Here is a 15,928-nt window from a genome sequence, read left to right as displayed (position 1 = left end):
TTCATTGTGAAATCTGGGTGAGAGACAGGAGCTACATGCTACTCACATACAACAGGGATCCACTCTGTAGTTCAAAATGACAGTGAAACAAAATGTTAATGGTTATGATTTATGCAATATACCAACAATTCCAGATTAGAATTTAAAATACTCCTATTGATGCATTTAAAATATGAACATAATTGGACATTTTTTAATCCTGATGTGAACAGGTCCATTGGCAAAAAAAGCAATCCATCTAAACAGTATTCATTAGTTTCTGGTTTTACAGCAAAGAAGCACTTGAGTAAAGACTTCAAGTAAAATTTCAGAATTGCTCGTGTTCTGTTGATTTTCAATGAGATTTAGGCACTTAAATATCTATGTATTTTGAAAGTGGGACTTAGGTGCTTTTGAAAATGTTACCTTTATATAATCCTGGTGACCATGACAGACACAAACTTACCTCCTGAAAGAAGTGATCAGAGCAGTTATTCTCAAACTTTTGTATTGGTGACCCCTTTCACACAGCAAGCCTATGAGTGCAACCCCCCTTATAAATTAAATATTAAAAAAGTAACACTATTATAAATGCTGGAGGCAAAGCGGGGTTTGGGATGGAGGCTGACAGCTCACAACTCCCCAAGTAATAACCTTGCGACCCTCTGAGGGGAATGACCCCCAGTTTTGAGAACCCTTGGATTAGAGCATATACTTTGTCTGGTGTGCTTTTCCTTCTGCATTAGGGAGTCCCAATTTTACCCTTAACTCCCCATTTCTGTTCATTAAAGCAGTAGAGATCACACCACGTTCTGTAGATGGGAGTCCAGACATCCCCACTGACAGCTCAGCAGTGCTCCATCATGGCATAAGAAAGGGGAGGGGTTAAAACTCAAACATCATTGCTTCCCTACTCCTTCCTCCATCAGGAATCATCATTGTCATGATGACTCCAGAAAGCCTGAGAAATAAGAGTAGCTCAAGCACACTCTGAAGATTTCAACCCACACAGGACTGAGCAGCCACTGAAGTGTTGGGTCAGGTTATAGCAAGTCATGGCAGATTTTGCACTTTAGAGGAAGTCTTGGTTTTCCCAAACCCTGTACTGTTGTGAAGAATATCATATCAATGTGTAACCTGAGCAGCTATAACACATTCAAGCACCCAAGCTTTTAGGATTAATGTGCATTTACGTTTCCATTAGTTTAATTTAAATCATTTCTTATGCACATCACTTAGTAATGCCAAAGTATTCTGCATTAAAATCTCCACAGTACATTTACCAAGGGCACACAGCGAGGTGGAGGATTTAAATTGGTGGTAAAGATGGCGCTTTTGCTTCAGGACAGATTAGGGTTGCCAAGCCTCCAGGATTGGCCTGGAGTCTCCTGGAATCAGCATCTATCTCCCAGTGACTATTGAAAGCACTCCAGAAGATTAATAGGATATTTTAAGAAAATGACATTATGTCATGGGGGGGGGGGGGGGTAAAGAGAAATCTTCTGGAATAGCTTCAATCTGTGTTGGCAACTGTAGGACAGATAGATACCAGATTTTATCCTGGAGCATTGCAAGCTAGTATAATTCAAAGTCTGTTACTAGTCAGTGCTTTTGTAGAAAATGAATAAATACATTTTGCTCAGATTACTTAGTTGCATACTTGTACTAGTCTGTCACCACTTCGTGACAAACATGCCACCAAATTAGTTGTATACAGACATTTAAAATTGATCGCTCATCTCATCATACAAAAATAGTTGGAAATATATGAATTAATCCATATAAACTTAGAAGCATAAAGAAAAACACTTGCCTGATGTTTCACGGGTTTAGGTGATTCGGGCTGTTCATTGCAAACAAACAAATGCAAGTGTTAGCAAGTCTGCATTTTTCCAGCTGCAAGCTATATCCCATATTAATTATATGTGTTAGTTTAACCAAACACTCAGTTCATGGAAATGGTTTTACCCAGTTACTGTAGCTAGAAGCAGAGCTATTATATTTCATTTGCCATTTCCTACTGAATTTTCTTATGCATATTCAAAGAACTAATACCATATGAAGTACACTTGCCAGAGAGTAAGTCTTCCCTCACACATACTGGCATTTATGGCATAACGGGCTACTGCAGAGGCAAGAATTTAACTAGTTGCTGTATACATATACTTTCTGTAATGCCAGCTAAAAATATCTAAAATAAAATTAAGTTGCTCTCTCTCTGCAGGCTTAATCACTGGACATAGTATTTGTTCAGCAGTATGGCATTCAGCATCCTTCTAAAGAAACTATACTGGTCCTAAGAGATACCAAGAGGAAGGTGGTATGAACACTTTCTTCTCCCCCCACCTCCCCAGAAAGGAGGTTTTTGCTGTATAATTCCAAAAAGGAATTAAATGTGCAACCTCCTATCTTGAGCAGGGGGTTTCAAGTGATTTTTCTCCCTAGGAGAAAGTGAATGTTGTTGGAAGACACTTAATTGGACTTTGAGGGAGAAAATGCTGTTAAAATATGAAAGTACTGTGTAGATGTAGTAGAAATTTTCCAAATTTTTATTTAACAAGATGAATTCTTGGGGAAATTTTTGCAAAATAAAAAGAATAAAATCTAATTTTTTCAGCCAGCTCTAGTACTATGTAAGGCCTGATCCTAAAACCTTTGCTCACATAGAGGACACAAAAGGGCTGCAAGTTCAGGCCCTCAAGATCAAAAAAGACCATTTTAAATCTTACTGTAAAACAGCCTTTGATTACACTAGGATTTTAGTTATTTAGCTACAAATTTAAGTGGACAAATTATTTTAGAATAGAGTCCACTGATCTGCAAAAGCAAAACCCATTTAGTTCAAACCACTGCAAGCTTGTGTGTGGACCAGCCCTATGTTAAAGGCTTTAGACTCCAATTAGTTTTACATTTGGCAAAAACAAATTTGCCAATTTCTCTTTTCATTAATGCTTTCCACTTGAATTAGATTTAACTGAAAGACGTTACTCTATTTAAATCAAATATTCCTGGTCAGGAAAGCCTCCTAGTCCCCAGAAGACTCCCTGATTTGGTTAATTGTTGCAAACCTATATAGAGCCATGCCCCTAATTCTGCTCCATTTCCCTCCCTGCACCACAAGTTTATAACCTCTGCACTGGCTTTTTAAAACACCATGGAAGCACACAAACATTCTATAAATTTGCCTTTTCTCCATTTTTGGAATTGTATATCAAAAAACAATGTTAAGAGAACATTAAGGTTGCAAAATTAAGCCTTCTAAAAAAGTTAACCTGAATTCTGGCATTTCCTATCTGTGATCATATAATTAAAGATCTTTTCCTACAAGATTTCTGTTATTCATTCCACAGAATTGACCTGTGCACCTTCTACCCAGCTAGCCCCAGGTCCCTTTGCCCTCTTCCAACAGTTCCTCACCCATCTGTCCTGTCCCCTCTCCCAGCCTCCAGTTATTCCCTCCACCATCTCCCAGTCTGCCACACCCCGTGTTCACTGCTGGCACACACTCAATATTGAGAATAAAGGTGCCGGATTTGCAGCCATGGACAGCACAAGGGACAGGCTCCCTGCTTTGAGTTTCGGTGCCTGGCTTGGATACCATTTACAGGGAAAGTCCTGCTTTGCCCCTGCAGCTCTAGGCTGGAACATAGAATTATAGAAATGTAGGGCTGGAAAGGACTTTAAGAGGCCACCTAGTCCACCACCCTGTGCTGAGACAGGATTAAGTAAATCGAGAATCACCCTGACAGGCATCTAACTTGTTCTTAAATGCCACCAATGAAAAGGATTCCATGGCCTTTCCAAGTAACCTGTTCTAGTGCTTAACTATCCTTATAGTTAGAAAGTTTTCTTCTAATAACTAACCTAAATCTCCCTTACTGCAAACTAATCAGATTACTTTCTTGTCCTACCCTTGGACATGGAGAACAATTGATCACTGCCCTCTTTATAACAACTTTTTACATATTTAAAGACTGTTACGTTTCCCCTTGGTCCTCTCTTCTCTTGATAATTATTTCAATCTTTCTCCATAGGTCAGGTTTTCTGCCTTTTGTCATTTGTGTTGCTCTCCTCTCTAACTTGTCCACATCTTTCTTAAAGTGCGGGACCCAGAAGTGGACACAGTACTCCAGCTGAGGCCTCGCCAGCACCAAAAACAGTAGAACAGTTACCTCTCATCTTCATCCAATACGACACTCATGTTAATACAACCCAGAATGACATTTGCCTTTATTATAACAGCCCCACACTATTAACTCACTCGATTAGTGGCCCATTATATACCACCCAGACCCTTTTCTGCTATACAGCTGCCTAGTCAGCTACTCTCCATTTTGTATTTGAAATTCAATTAAGACAAGTACTACACCTAAGAAGGAAAAATCAAATGCACATTTTATTGATTGCAAACAAATTCTCCAAATTGTCACAGTCATTCTGAATTCTGTTCCTCCAAAGTGCTTGCAACCCCTTCCAGCATGCTCAGCTGCTCCACGGGGATAGTGCACATGCAGCCTGGTTACCACTAGGAGCAGTGAGGGGCTGGAGTGTCCTCCATGCAGACTGAATATTCAGAGGTTATTAGGGTGACCAGGTGTCTGGTTTTCGACCAGAACACCCGGTTGAAAAAGGACCCTGGCAGCTCCAGTCAGCACTGCCGACTAGGCAATTAAAAGGTCCAGTCGGCAGTGCTGCAGAGCTAAGGCAGGCTAGTCCCCTACCCGTCCTGGGGCACCACACTGCGTCCCAGAAGCAGACAGCAGGTCCACCACAGGACTCTGTGGGGGGGGGGGGGGCAGAGCTTGCAGCCAAGAGCAGGGCGCACCGTGGAGCATCCTGACCCGACCCCCCTCGCTTAGGAGCTGGACCTGCTGGCTACTTTCAGGGTGCAGCATGGTGCACTAAGACAGGCAGGCAGCCTGCCTTATCCCCCCTGCTGCACCGCTGACCAGGAGCAACTCAAGGTAAGCTTACATCCCAACCCCCAGCCTTGAGCCCCTCCAAACCCAGAGCCCTTTCCTGCACCCCAAACCCTTTGTCCCCAGCCAGCACCCACCAGCCTAGAGCCCATACCCCCTCCAGCACCCCAACCCCGAGCCCCCTCCCCACAAGCTGAACCCCTTGGCCCCACCCCCAGCCTGGAGCCTCCTCCTGCACCCCAAGCCCCTCATCCTCAGCCCCACAGCCCACCTCCCCAGCTTGAGCCCTTACTCCCTTCTGCACCCCAAACCCCTCATTTCTGGCCCCACCCCAGAGCTCGCACCCCCATTTAGAGCCCTCACCCCTTCCCGTACTCCAACACCTGCCCCAGTAAAAGTGAGTCAGGGTGGGGTAGATCGAGCCACTGAGGGAGGAGGAAAATGTAGTGAGCAGGGGCAGGGCATCAAGGAAGGGGCAGGTCTAAGGTGTTCGGTTTTGTGCAACTGGAAGGTTGGCAACATCAGAGGTTATAGTTGCTGAATTATAAGTCTCTAAACTCTTTGAAAACAAAATCTGTTTCCAGATGCTTGGTAGGAGCTTGCTAGAGCTTCGCCACTATAATATCTGAAAACTCTTATCTGCACTGAGCATGCTCCAGCTTCTCAGCTCCCACATGCTACCAAACTGCACCGTGTGCCGTCCCCACAGAGCTACTGAGCATGCTGGAGGTCAGGACTTTTCCTACAACTGCAGCTCCTGGCTGCTGTGTGCTAGGGTAGAGTCGAGTACCAAACAGAGCAGGGAGCCTCTCTCTTCTGTGCTGTCTATGGCCTGTCCTGCTGGTGCTCAGGCAGCCTAGAGGAGGAAGGTGACACACAAATGCAGAGAGAACAAGAGCTGGATGGAGTGGGGGGGAGAAGGAGGCTACAAGAAGAGTAGATGGAGACAAAAAGCCAGGGAGAGTAGACTAGTTGGGCAAGGAGACTGCAAGCCAGGGGAGGGAAGAAAAAGAGAAAGAGGATATCAGATGAAGATTGGGACTGCGAAAAGGCAGGGGTAGGGAGAAGGCAGGACAACGTACAGGTTGGAGGGGGAATGGGCAGAAGGGTCTGTGCCCACCAGAGCACACTTCGCCAAAGCCTCGAATGGAACCCAAGATTTCAGAGTCTCACTGTTTTTCTGCTGTCAACAAATATCTGTGAAACCCAAAACACAGAGTATACATTTCATGCCCTTTTGGTGCTGGTCCACAGAGTGGATGACACTGCTGTCATCAGTTACTCCCTTTGCTCAAAGAGCAGGCGTATGTGTGATAGATCTAAAAGGTTCCAACCTGGTGATGAACCATATGGATTTCAATGACAATACATGATGGAATTTGTTTCTTAAAATCCTAGGTTATTAATCTCTAGGAAATGCCAGAGTTAAGATTGACTGTGCAACTTTAATTCAGCTCCCTTATGCATATGATAAAGTCTTTAATTACATTATCACAAACTAATTTTTCCACAGAGCCCCCGCTGTCTCATTCAGTGCCTAGCTTGGACAGTTCTCACTGAACAAACAGCTATTCAATATTTTATTTCATCTTTGTTGTGCAACGTGTATCCCCATGCCTTATTTACTGCACACTATTCAAACCCTGCTCTGACCTCAGAATTGACTTCCCTGTACACTTTTTTACTGTGCAAATCACTATATTATCTGAGTGTTTCAGACAAGAGAGCTAATTTATCTTCACAACACCTCTGAAGTGAGGGGCTCTTACCCCCTTTTTACAGAAAGGGAGCTGAGGCACATAGATTAAGGTACGATGTGTCAAGGGTTTGGATGCCTAATTTGAGACACCTAGGACCTGATTCCCCCCCGCCCCCCAGCATACTTAGCATTATATAGCACGTTATATATTTAAAACACAGCTCCCACTGACTTCAGTTCTCAACACTTCTGCAAATGAGACTCAAGGTCTCAAGCTGGGAATCTGGAAAACGAACACCACAGTTAATGACCACCTATGAAGTGTTTGGTGTATGTGACTTGACTAGCATCACACAGGAACTCGGTGGCAGAGGCAGGGCTAGAACACCATTCTCTAACTCAGAAATGAACTACCTTAACCATGAGACTGTCCTTTCTCTTCCTAAAATCCCCTGATGCATTCACTGCACTCCCAAATTCCTCAAATGAAAGTAGTCTTACAAAAAGCCTCCTTCACTACGTAACCCTGATTCCCCACACTGCGAGTCCATCCTGTGCACTGAATGAGGCAGGGGTCCCATAGAAAAATAGTATGTAGTCATGTAATTTAAAAAAAAAAACACCACACCATAATGCATACACACAAAGCAAACAAATTACAGTTTAAGAAGGCATATCCTAAACCATGGAGTGCTCGACTTTGCAATCTCAATGTTATTTTAATGCAGCGTGCGCACACAGGCAAAATATACAGATAAACTGATGAACTCCCTTCCCTTATCTCTTTTCCTATATCTGTCTAGTGTAATGCAGCTTCACTCCTGACACCTTGCCTCCAGCTCAGTATAAGCCAATAAAGAACAAGAGTCAAGTGATAAAGCATCAAAGATATGAATGGATTACCATGTACAGTAAAAGTCAGACTCTAGCAAAGTAGCAGTCCCAATATATTTAATACATTTTTTTTAAACACACTTCAGTTACATTAATTTTGAGTGCTTGACTTCGCAACACCCAATATTTTTCCTTTAGACTATGTTGTTTTATGCAACCTTGATTCTGCTTCTCTCTTTTATATGTTTTAGGACATGGATTACAAATTGCATCTTCCTACATTTTTCACACAACCCTGCCTCATTTCACTGCTCACAACATAAACTACTTGGTGAATGAAGTAGGTGTTAAAATTTCTTTTGATCCTCATCCTTCATCCATGCCCTTCACCATCCAAAGCTTTACACCTAATAAAAAAATTACTTTCTCCACAGGCTCTTTTATGGCAATTACTGCAATATCCAAGTGCCACACACACTATTAATGAATTTATCCCCTGCAAGATACAAAAGGGGTATTCTCTCATTTTACTAATAGGAACTCAGGCAAAAAGATTAAGATCAAAATTCACAGAGGTGTCCACTAATTTTTGAGTGATTGGGAATGCAACCTGACACCAACAGTATGTCTCCCAGCCCCAACCCCCCCAGTATTTAAACATCTTCATAGCACTTCATATATTCAAAGCATTGTACAGATATTTAACTAATCAATCTTCACAGCATCCCTGTGAGAAGTGGGCAATTTCACAGACAGGGAAACAGAGAAAGGAGATGTGACTTGCCTAAAGCCACACTGTACGTCAGTGGCAGAGCCAGGATTGTCCATAATCAAAAACTTTTAAATGAAGTAATTAAGTTTGAGCAATTGTGACATTTTCCCAAAGCAAACCCTAAAAACAAGGAAATACGTCACATTATACCTCTTAATCATGTCCTAATGCCACCATGGCATGACAAGACTCAAATCACCACAAGGAACTTCCTTCTGCTTGTAACTGACAAAGACATTACACATAACACAGGGAGATTAATGTGCTACACAAACAGTGCCAACTCTGTGGGAGGAACACCCACGGAAAAAAGTTAGTGGGTGCTTAGCACCCACCAGCAGCCAGCTCTTCCCCTCCCTTCCCCCCGGCACCTCCGGAATCCCAATCAACTCCTCCTCCCTCCTAGCATCTCCTGCCCGCCACAATCAGCTGTTCTGTGGCGGGCAGGAGGCGCGGGGAGGAGTGGGCAGAACTGGTTGGGAAGAGGTAGGTGGAGGAGGGTTTGGGAGAAGTGGCGGGGCAGAGCAGAGCGGAGAGGCGGGTTGAGCACCCCCAGAGCAAGCCAGTGTCTGTGTACACAAAAGCCTTATTAGAAACTCATGCTCGCACCATAAGCATACAACATATTGCATAATTACCCTGTGCAGAAAGTTAATGGAATATTTGCGCATGTTGGGGTTGTAATTTAGGTTTCCCCACATATAGGGCTTGTTAAAGACTTCAAGAGTCCACATGAACACAGAGCAGCCTCCCCTCTGCTCTCTCATCCCTCACACTGTCCTCCAGATTCTCCTTCTTAACCCTGTCCTGCTGCTACCAATTTTCTTCAGCATTGCTAACTCACGTGTAAATCGTGTGTCATGTAGTTCTGCCTCCTGCTTTCCTGTGATTTTGAGCCTCCATGTGCTCAGGCTTCAAGTCAAGGGACAGGCAGGGGTCTACCGGACAACTTATAATGGGAAATATAACGTCAACAAAACCATAGGGGTTGCTATTGTAAATGGTTCAAGACAGAGACTGCTTTAGATCTTAAGCGCCATACAACCTGTGGTACCACTGCAAAATATAAAGCATGCAAACAGCAATACTTTTGGTAGTGAACCACTTGCCTAGACTGAAACTGAATAATGGAGTCACTGAGTGTACAACTGATGATCTGAAACCCATTTATATACTTTTGATTCTGCACTGCATAAAACCCTTAATCCACTACTGTGCATGTCAGATTTTGCCGAAGTCCAGAGGCTTTCTTTACGTTTTACTGAAAGAATCCAAGTTATAAGGCAGTGAGTTAAGTTTTTCCAGTACCAAGTGGTATAAAAATAAAGACATCAATCATAGCAAAGGGCTCAGTTGTTTTACTACCTTTCCCTAACAGTGGGCTTCTAGCTCTCACCATTGCAAAAGCATGGGGTTTATTACACATTGTAATTTTCCACATATCCTGTCAGAGTTTTACAGTATTTGTTTTTAATACTATGAATTAAGCAGTCATGCTTTATTTTCCAAATTACTAATTTCTGTTGCTAGAACACTTTAATGATATCTTAGCTAACAGCCATATCAACTGATATTTATTTTTGATCCTAAAAATTAGTTTTTAATCCTTTTAGCAGTGACAGCACTTTAGGGTATTTAGATACAATAAAGCTTGGCCCTGGAAAAGAGCAAGACAATTGAAAATAAAAAAACAAAAACAAAAAACACTTACTGGAATATTATGGTCCTTTCTTCCTTTATGGGAGGAAGCAACATGAGCAAGGTACTGAATAACTTTCTTGGTGTTTTCGGTCTTCCCAGCACCAGATTCACCTCTGCAAGACACATTCACACATTTTTCTCTCAAAATTCAGTTTTAACAAGCATAGTCAGTCTTTTATGGTAACTACCTAATTTCATTTCAGTCTCAGGCTTAGACCACACAATGGTATTTTATTAACTGTCTGAAAGAAAGTGCTAATGTTTAATTTAAGGATGTATGCAGTGTAGCTGCAGACGTGTCTATCCCAGGATATTAGAGACACAAGGTGGGTGAGGTAATATCTTTTCTTGGACTAACTGCTGTTGGTAAGAAAGAAAAGCTTTCAAGCCACACAGAGCTCTTCTTCAGGTCTTGGAAAAGAACTTCCAACTTCACAGCAAAATGCATTTTCCTTTCCCAAACCTGAAGAAGAGTTGTGTGGCTCAAAAGCTTGTCTCTCATCAGCAGAAATTGGTCCAATAAGACATATTACCTGACCCATCTGGTCTCTAAAGTTTAAGGAAGCCAATAAGGAGTTTGTCAGTTTAAATAGCTTTGTTATCCAAAAGGTCTCCCATGCATATAATTTAATTATTGGTACAATGCCAAGTATGCTTATTATGTATCAAGCATACTTTTTATCATAATTCTTTACCACCACCAATTAACAACAAACCCTAATCTTCAATTCTTGCATGAAACAAGTGTTCTTACCTCTTCTTTAAAGGCTAAGAAACTGAAGCAGAGAAATTGACTTGACCAAGGCCACGGACTGAATTTCTTAGAATAATGAAAATATAAACACAATGCCATAATGGCACTTCGTGCTCTAGGTGCCAGACTTTCAGAAACGCTAAGCTCCCACACATCCCAGTGAAGTCCATGGGACTGCAAGTGCTCAGCACTTTTGAACGTCAGACCCTAGGAGCATTAGCAGTAGAATACATCTTAACATATTGTACCATAATCAGATTCTTGGCAAGGCTGAAGCATATCTAGGGTTGCAAGGAATATACACATATTACACTTTTAATTTTATTGCTGTGAACAGGTACAATGCACATATTCATTAAGATAACATGCATTATTTTAATGAATGCTCAGCTAGGTTTAAAGTAGGATATGTCTGACTTATTTCAAGATGTGTCTGTAGGACACAAAGTTGTAAACTGATTTTTCCAAGGGAGATATTTATTAAAGCTATATTTTCTTCACATGAAGCGGGACTGACACCACAAGGTTATTTCATAGCCGTAATTTAGTTTTCAGACAATTCTACATTATAAATCTATTGATGCATCTTTTAGTAACTCACTAAAACTTAGCTATGATTTGGTAGCGGAGTTAAGTGGGAAGATATTGCTGTTTGTGTTTATGAAGCATATGAAATTAAGAAGGTTCTTTTACTTTGAATTACACTGAAAAAGTGAAATTTTCTCCCATTGTTAAATATTCATTTTAGAAATAAATCTTCACGTAGTTAACCATGGAACCATTTCAAGCCTGCTAGGATGTCAGTTCAGTCAATTGCCATTTCTGTTACAAATAGTCTAACTGAAAACGTGTGTGTGTGCAGTATGGATTAACAACTTTTGCAGTTGAAGTTTCCAAGGCAACACTTCCCTCCATTGCACTATATATACACACAGTAGATTTAGTAGTTGTCCAAAATTTGCTTTCTTGACATCTAATACCTTTGGAATGGTATGTTTTGTGAAATTCAGACAGCTGAAGTTTTCCTGTTCTCACATTTCAATTAACTGTTCTGTTTTTGCCAAGACGAAGTGTAGTATTTTAAAACTGATTCAGTTTTATAAGGGAGGATTGTGATGCTGACAGACCAAGTGCCAGTTCATTCCAAGGCCCCTAAGGGTATGTCTACACTACAGAATAAGGTCGAATTTATAGAAGTCGGTTTTTTAGAAATCGGTTTTATATATTCGAGTGTGTGTGTCCCCACAGAAAATGCTCTAAGTGCATTAACTCGGCGGAGTGCTTCCACAGTACCGAGGCTAGAGTCGACTTCCGGAGCATTGCACTGTGGATAGCTATCCCACAGTTCCCGCAGTCTCCACCGCCCATTGGAATTCTGGGTTGAGATCCCAATGCCTGATGGGGCTAAAACATTGTCGCGAGTGGTTCTGGGTACATATCATCAGGCCCCCATTCCCTCCCTCCCTCCGTGAAAGCAAGGGCAGACAATCATTTCGCGCTTTTTTTCCTGAGTTACCTGTGCAGACGCCATACCACGGCAAGCATGGAGCCCGCTCAGGTAACCGTCACCGTATGTCTCCTGGGTTTTGGCAGACGCGGTACGGCTTTGCTACACAGTAGCAGCAACCCATTGCCTTCTGGCAGCAGACGGTGCAGTACGACTGGTAGCCGTCCTTGTCGTGTCCGAGGTGCTCCTGGCCGCGTCGGCTGGGAGCGCCTGGGCAGACATGGGCGCAGGGACTAAATTTGGAGCGACTTGACCAGGTCATTCTCTTTAGTCCTGCAGTCAGTCCTATTGAACCGTCTTATGGTGAGCAGGCAGGCGATACGGATTGCTAGCAGTCGTATTGTACCATCTTCTGCCAGGCAGGCAAGAGATGAGGATGGCTAGCAGTCGTACTGTACCATCTTCTGCTGAGCAGCCATGAGATGTGGATGGCATGCAGTCCTTCTGCACTGTCTGCTGCTAGCCAAAGATGTATAAGATAGATGGAGTGGATCAAAAGAAGAAATAGACCAGATTTGTTTTGTACTTATTTGCCTCCTCCCCTGTCTAGGGGACTCATTCCTCTGGGTCACACTGCAGCCACCCACAGAGAAGGTGCAGCAAGGTAAATCTAACCATGTATCAATCAGAGGCCAGGCTAACCTCCTCGTTCCAATAAGAACAATAATTTAGGTGCACCATTTCTTATTGGAACCCTCTGTGAAGTCCTGCCTGAAATACTCCTTGATGTAAAGACACCCCCTTTGTTGATTTTAGCTCCCTGAAGCCAACCCTGTAAGCCGTGACGTCAGTCGCCCCTCCCTCCGTCAGAGCAACAGCAGACAATCGTTCCGCGCCTTTTTTCTGTGTGGACGCCATACCAAGGCAAGCATGGAGGCCGCTCAGCTCACTTTGGCAATTAGGAGCACATTAAACATCACACGCATTATCCAGCAGTATATGCAGCACCAGAACCGGGCAAAGCGATACCGGGCGAGGAGGCGACGTCAGCGCGGTCACGTGAGCGATCAGGACATGGACACAGATTTCTCTGAAAGCATGGGCCCTGCCAATGCATGCATCATGGTGCTAATGGGGCAGGTTCATGCTGTGGAACGCCGATTCTGGGCTTGGGAAACTAGCACAGACTGGTGGGACCGCATAGTGTTGCGGGTCTGGGACGTTTCCCAGTGGCTGCAAAACTTTCGCATGCGTAAGGGCACTTTCATGGAACTTTGTGACTTGCTTTCCCCTGCCCTGAGGAGCATGAATACCAAGATGAGAGCAGCCCTCACAGTTGAGAAGCAAGTGACGATAGCCCTGTGGAAGCTTGCAACGCCAGACAGCTACCGGTCAGTTGGGAATCAATTTGGAGTGGGCAAACCTACTGTGGGGGCTGCTGTGATGCAAGTAGCCCATGCAATCAAAGATCTGCTGATATCAAGGGTAGTGACTCTGGGAAACATGCAGGTCATAGTGGATGGCTTTGCTGCAATGGGATTCCCTAACTGTGGTGGGGCTATAGACAGAACCCATATCCCTATCTTGGCACCGGAGCACCAAGCCGCCGAGTACATAAACCACAAGGGGTACTTTTCGATAGTGCTGCAAGCTCTGATGGATCACAAGGGACGTTTCACCAACATCAATGTGGGATGGCTGGGAAAGGTACATGATGCTCGCATCTTCAGGAACTCTGGTCTGTTTCAAAAGCTGCAGGAAGGGACTTTATTCCCAGACCAGAAAATAACTGTTGGGGATGTTGAAATGCCAGTATGTATCCTGAGGGACCCAGCCTACCCCTTAATGCCATGGCTCATGAAGCCGCACACAGGCAGCCTGGACAGTAGTCAGGAGCTGAGCAAGTGCAGAATGGTGGTAGAATGTGCATTTGGACATTTAAAAGCATGCTGACGCAGTTTACTGACTCGCTTAGACCACAGCGAAACCAATATTCCCACTGTTATTACTGCTTGCTGTGCGCTCCACAATATCTGTGAGAGTAAGGGGGAGACGTTTATGGCGGGGTGGGGGGTTGAGGCAAATCGCCTGGCTGCTGGTTACGCGCAGCCAGACACCAGGGCGGTTAGAAGAGAACAGGAGGGCGCAGTACGCATCAGAGAAGCTTTGAAAACCAGTTTCATGACTGGCCAGGCTACGGTGTGAAAGTTCTGTTTGTTTCTCCTTGATGAAACCCCCCGCCCCTTGGTTCACTCTACTTCCCTGTAAGCTAACCACCCGCCCCTCCTCCCTTCAATCACCGCTGTCAGAGCAATAAAGTCATTGTTGCTTCACATTCATGCATTCTTTATTCATTCATCACACAAATAGGGGGATGACTACCAAGGTAGCCCAGGAGGGGTGGTGGAGGAGGGAAGGAAAATGCCACACAGCACTTTAAAAGTTTACAACTTTAAAATTTATTGAATGACAGCCTTCTGTTTTTTGGGCAATCCTCTGTGGTGGAGTGGCTGGTTGGCCGGAGGCCCCCCCACCACGTTCTTGGGCATCTGGGTGTGCAGGCTATGGAACCTGGGGAGGAGGGCAGTTGGTTACAGAGGGGCTGCAGTGGCAGTCTGTGCTCCAGCTGCCTTTGCTGCAGCTCAACCATACACTGGAGCATACTGGTTTGATCCTCCAGCAGCCTCAGCATTGAATCCTGCCTCCTCTCATCACGCTGCCACCACATTTGAGCTTCAGCCCTCTCTTCAGCCCGCCACCTCTCCTCCCGGTCATTTTGTGCTTTCCTGCACTCTGACATTATTTGCCTCCACGCATTCGTCTGTGCTCTGTCAGTGTGGGAGGACAGCATGAGCTCGGAGAACATTTCATCGCGAGTGCGTTTTTTTTTTTCCTTTCTAAGCTTCACTAGCCTCTGGGAAGGAGAAGATCCTGTGATCATTGAAACACATGCAGCTGGTGGAGAAAAAAAAAAAAAAGGGACAGCGGTATCTAAAAAGACATTTTATAAAACAGTGGCTACACTCTTTCAGGGTAAACCTTGCTGTTAACATTACATACATAGCACATGTGCTTTCGTTACAAGGTCGCATTTTGCCTCCCCCCACCGTGTGGCTACCCCCTCAACCCTCCCCCCTCCCCGTGGCTAACAGCAGGGAACATTTCTGTTTAGCTACAGGCAAACAGCCCAGCAGGAATGGGCTCCTCTGAGTGTCCCCTGAAGAAAAGCACTCTATTTCAACCAGGTGACCATGAATTATATCTCACTCTCCTGAGGATAATACAGAGAGATAAAGAACGGATGTTGTTTGAATGCCAGCAAACATACACTGCAATGCTTTGTTCTACAATGATTCCCGAGTACGTGTTACTGGCCTACAGTGGTAAAGTGTCCTACCATGAAGGATGCAATAAGGCTGCCCTCCCCAGAAACCTTTTGCAAAGGCTTTGGGAGTACATCCAGGAGAACCGCGAATGCCAGGGCAAAGTAATCCTTTCACATGTTTGCTTTTAAACCAGGTATAGTATTTTAAAAGGTACACTCACCAGAGGTCCCTTTTCCGCCTGCTGGGTCCAGGAGGCAGCCTTGGGTGGGTTCGAGGGGTACTGGCTCCAGGTCCAGGGTGAGAAACAGTTCCTGGCTGTCGGGAAAACCGGTTTCTCCGCTTGCTTGCTGTGAGCTATCTACAACCTCATCATCATCCCCAAAACCTGCTTCCGTATTGCCTCCATCTCCATTGAAGGAGTCAAACAACACGACTGGGGTAATGGTGGCTGAACCCCCTAAAATGGCAGGCAGCTCATCATAGAAGCGGCATGTTTG

At 44.1% G+C, this 15,928-nt stretch overlaps 1 protein-coding gene across 3 annotated transcripts in view; it reads right to left on the bottom strand.

Annotated features, from left to right (window-relative positions):
* MYH10 (myosin heavy chain 10) overlaps positions 1–15,928 on the bottom strand; it is a 144,736-nt gene that overhangs the window by 71,187 nt on the left and 57,621 nt on the right. Inside the window, exons 5-7 of one of the 3 annotated variants that reach the window (XM_073310850.2) lie at positions 9,915–10,017; positions 1,793–1,822; positions 47–64 (exon numbers count right to left, since the gene is read on the bottom strand). In XM_073310850.2, coding sequence (XP_073166951.1) covers positions 47–64; positions 1,793–1,822; positions 9,915–10,017 — 151 coding nt within the window. The remainder of the gene's footprint in view (positions 1–46; positions 65–1,792; positions 1,823–9,914; positions 10,018–15,928) is intronic. The other 2 variants (XM_073310851.2, XM_073310852.2) reach the window with 2 other exon arrangements.

The sequence above is a fragment of the Lepidochelys kempii genome, chromosome 14 (assembly GCF_965140285.1).
Source record: "Lepidochelys kempii isolate rLepKem1 chromosome 14, rLepKem1.hap1, whole genome shotgun sequence".
Lineage (NCBI taxonomy): Eukaryota > Metazoa > Chordata > Testudines > Cheloniidae > Lepidochelys > Lepidochelys kempii.
This window is presented reverse-complemented; position numbering and strand designations above follow the sequence as displayed.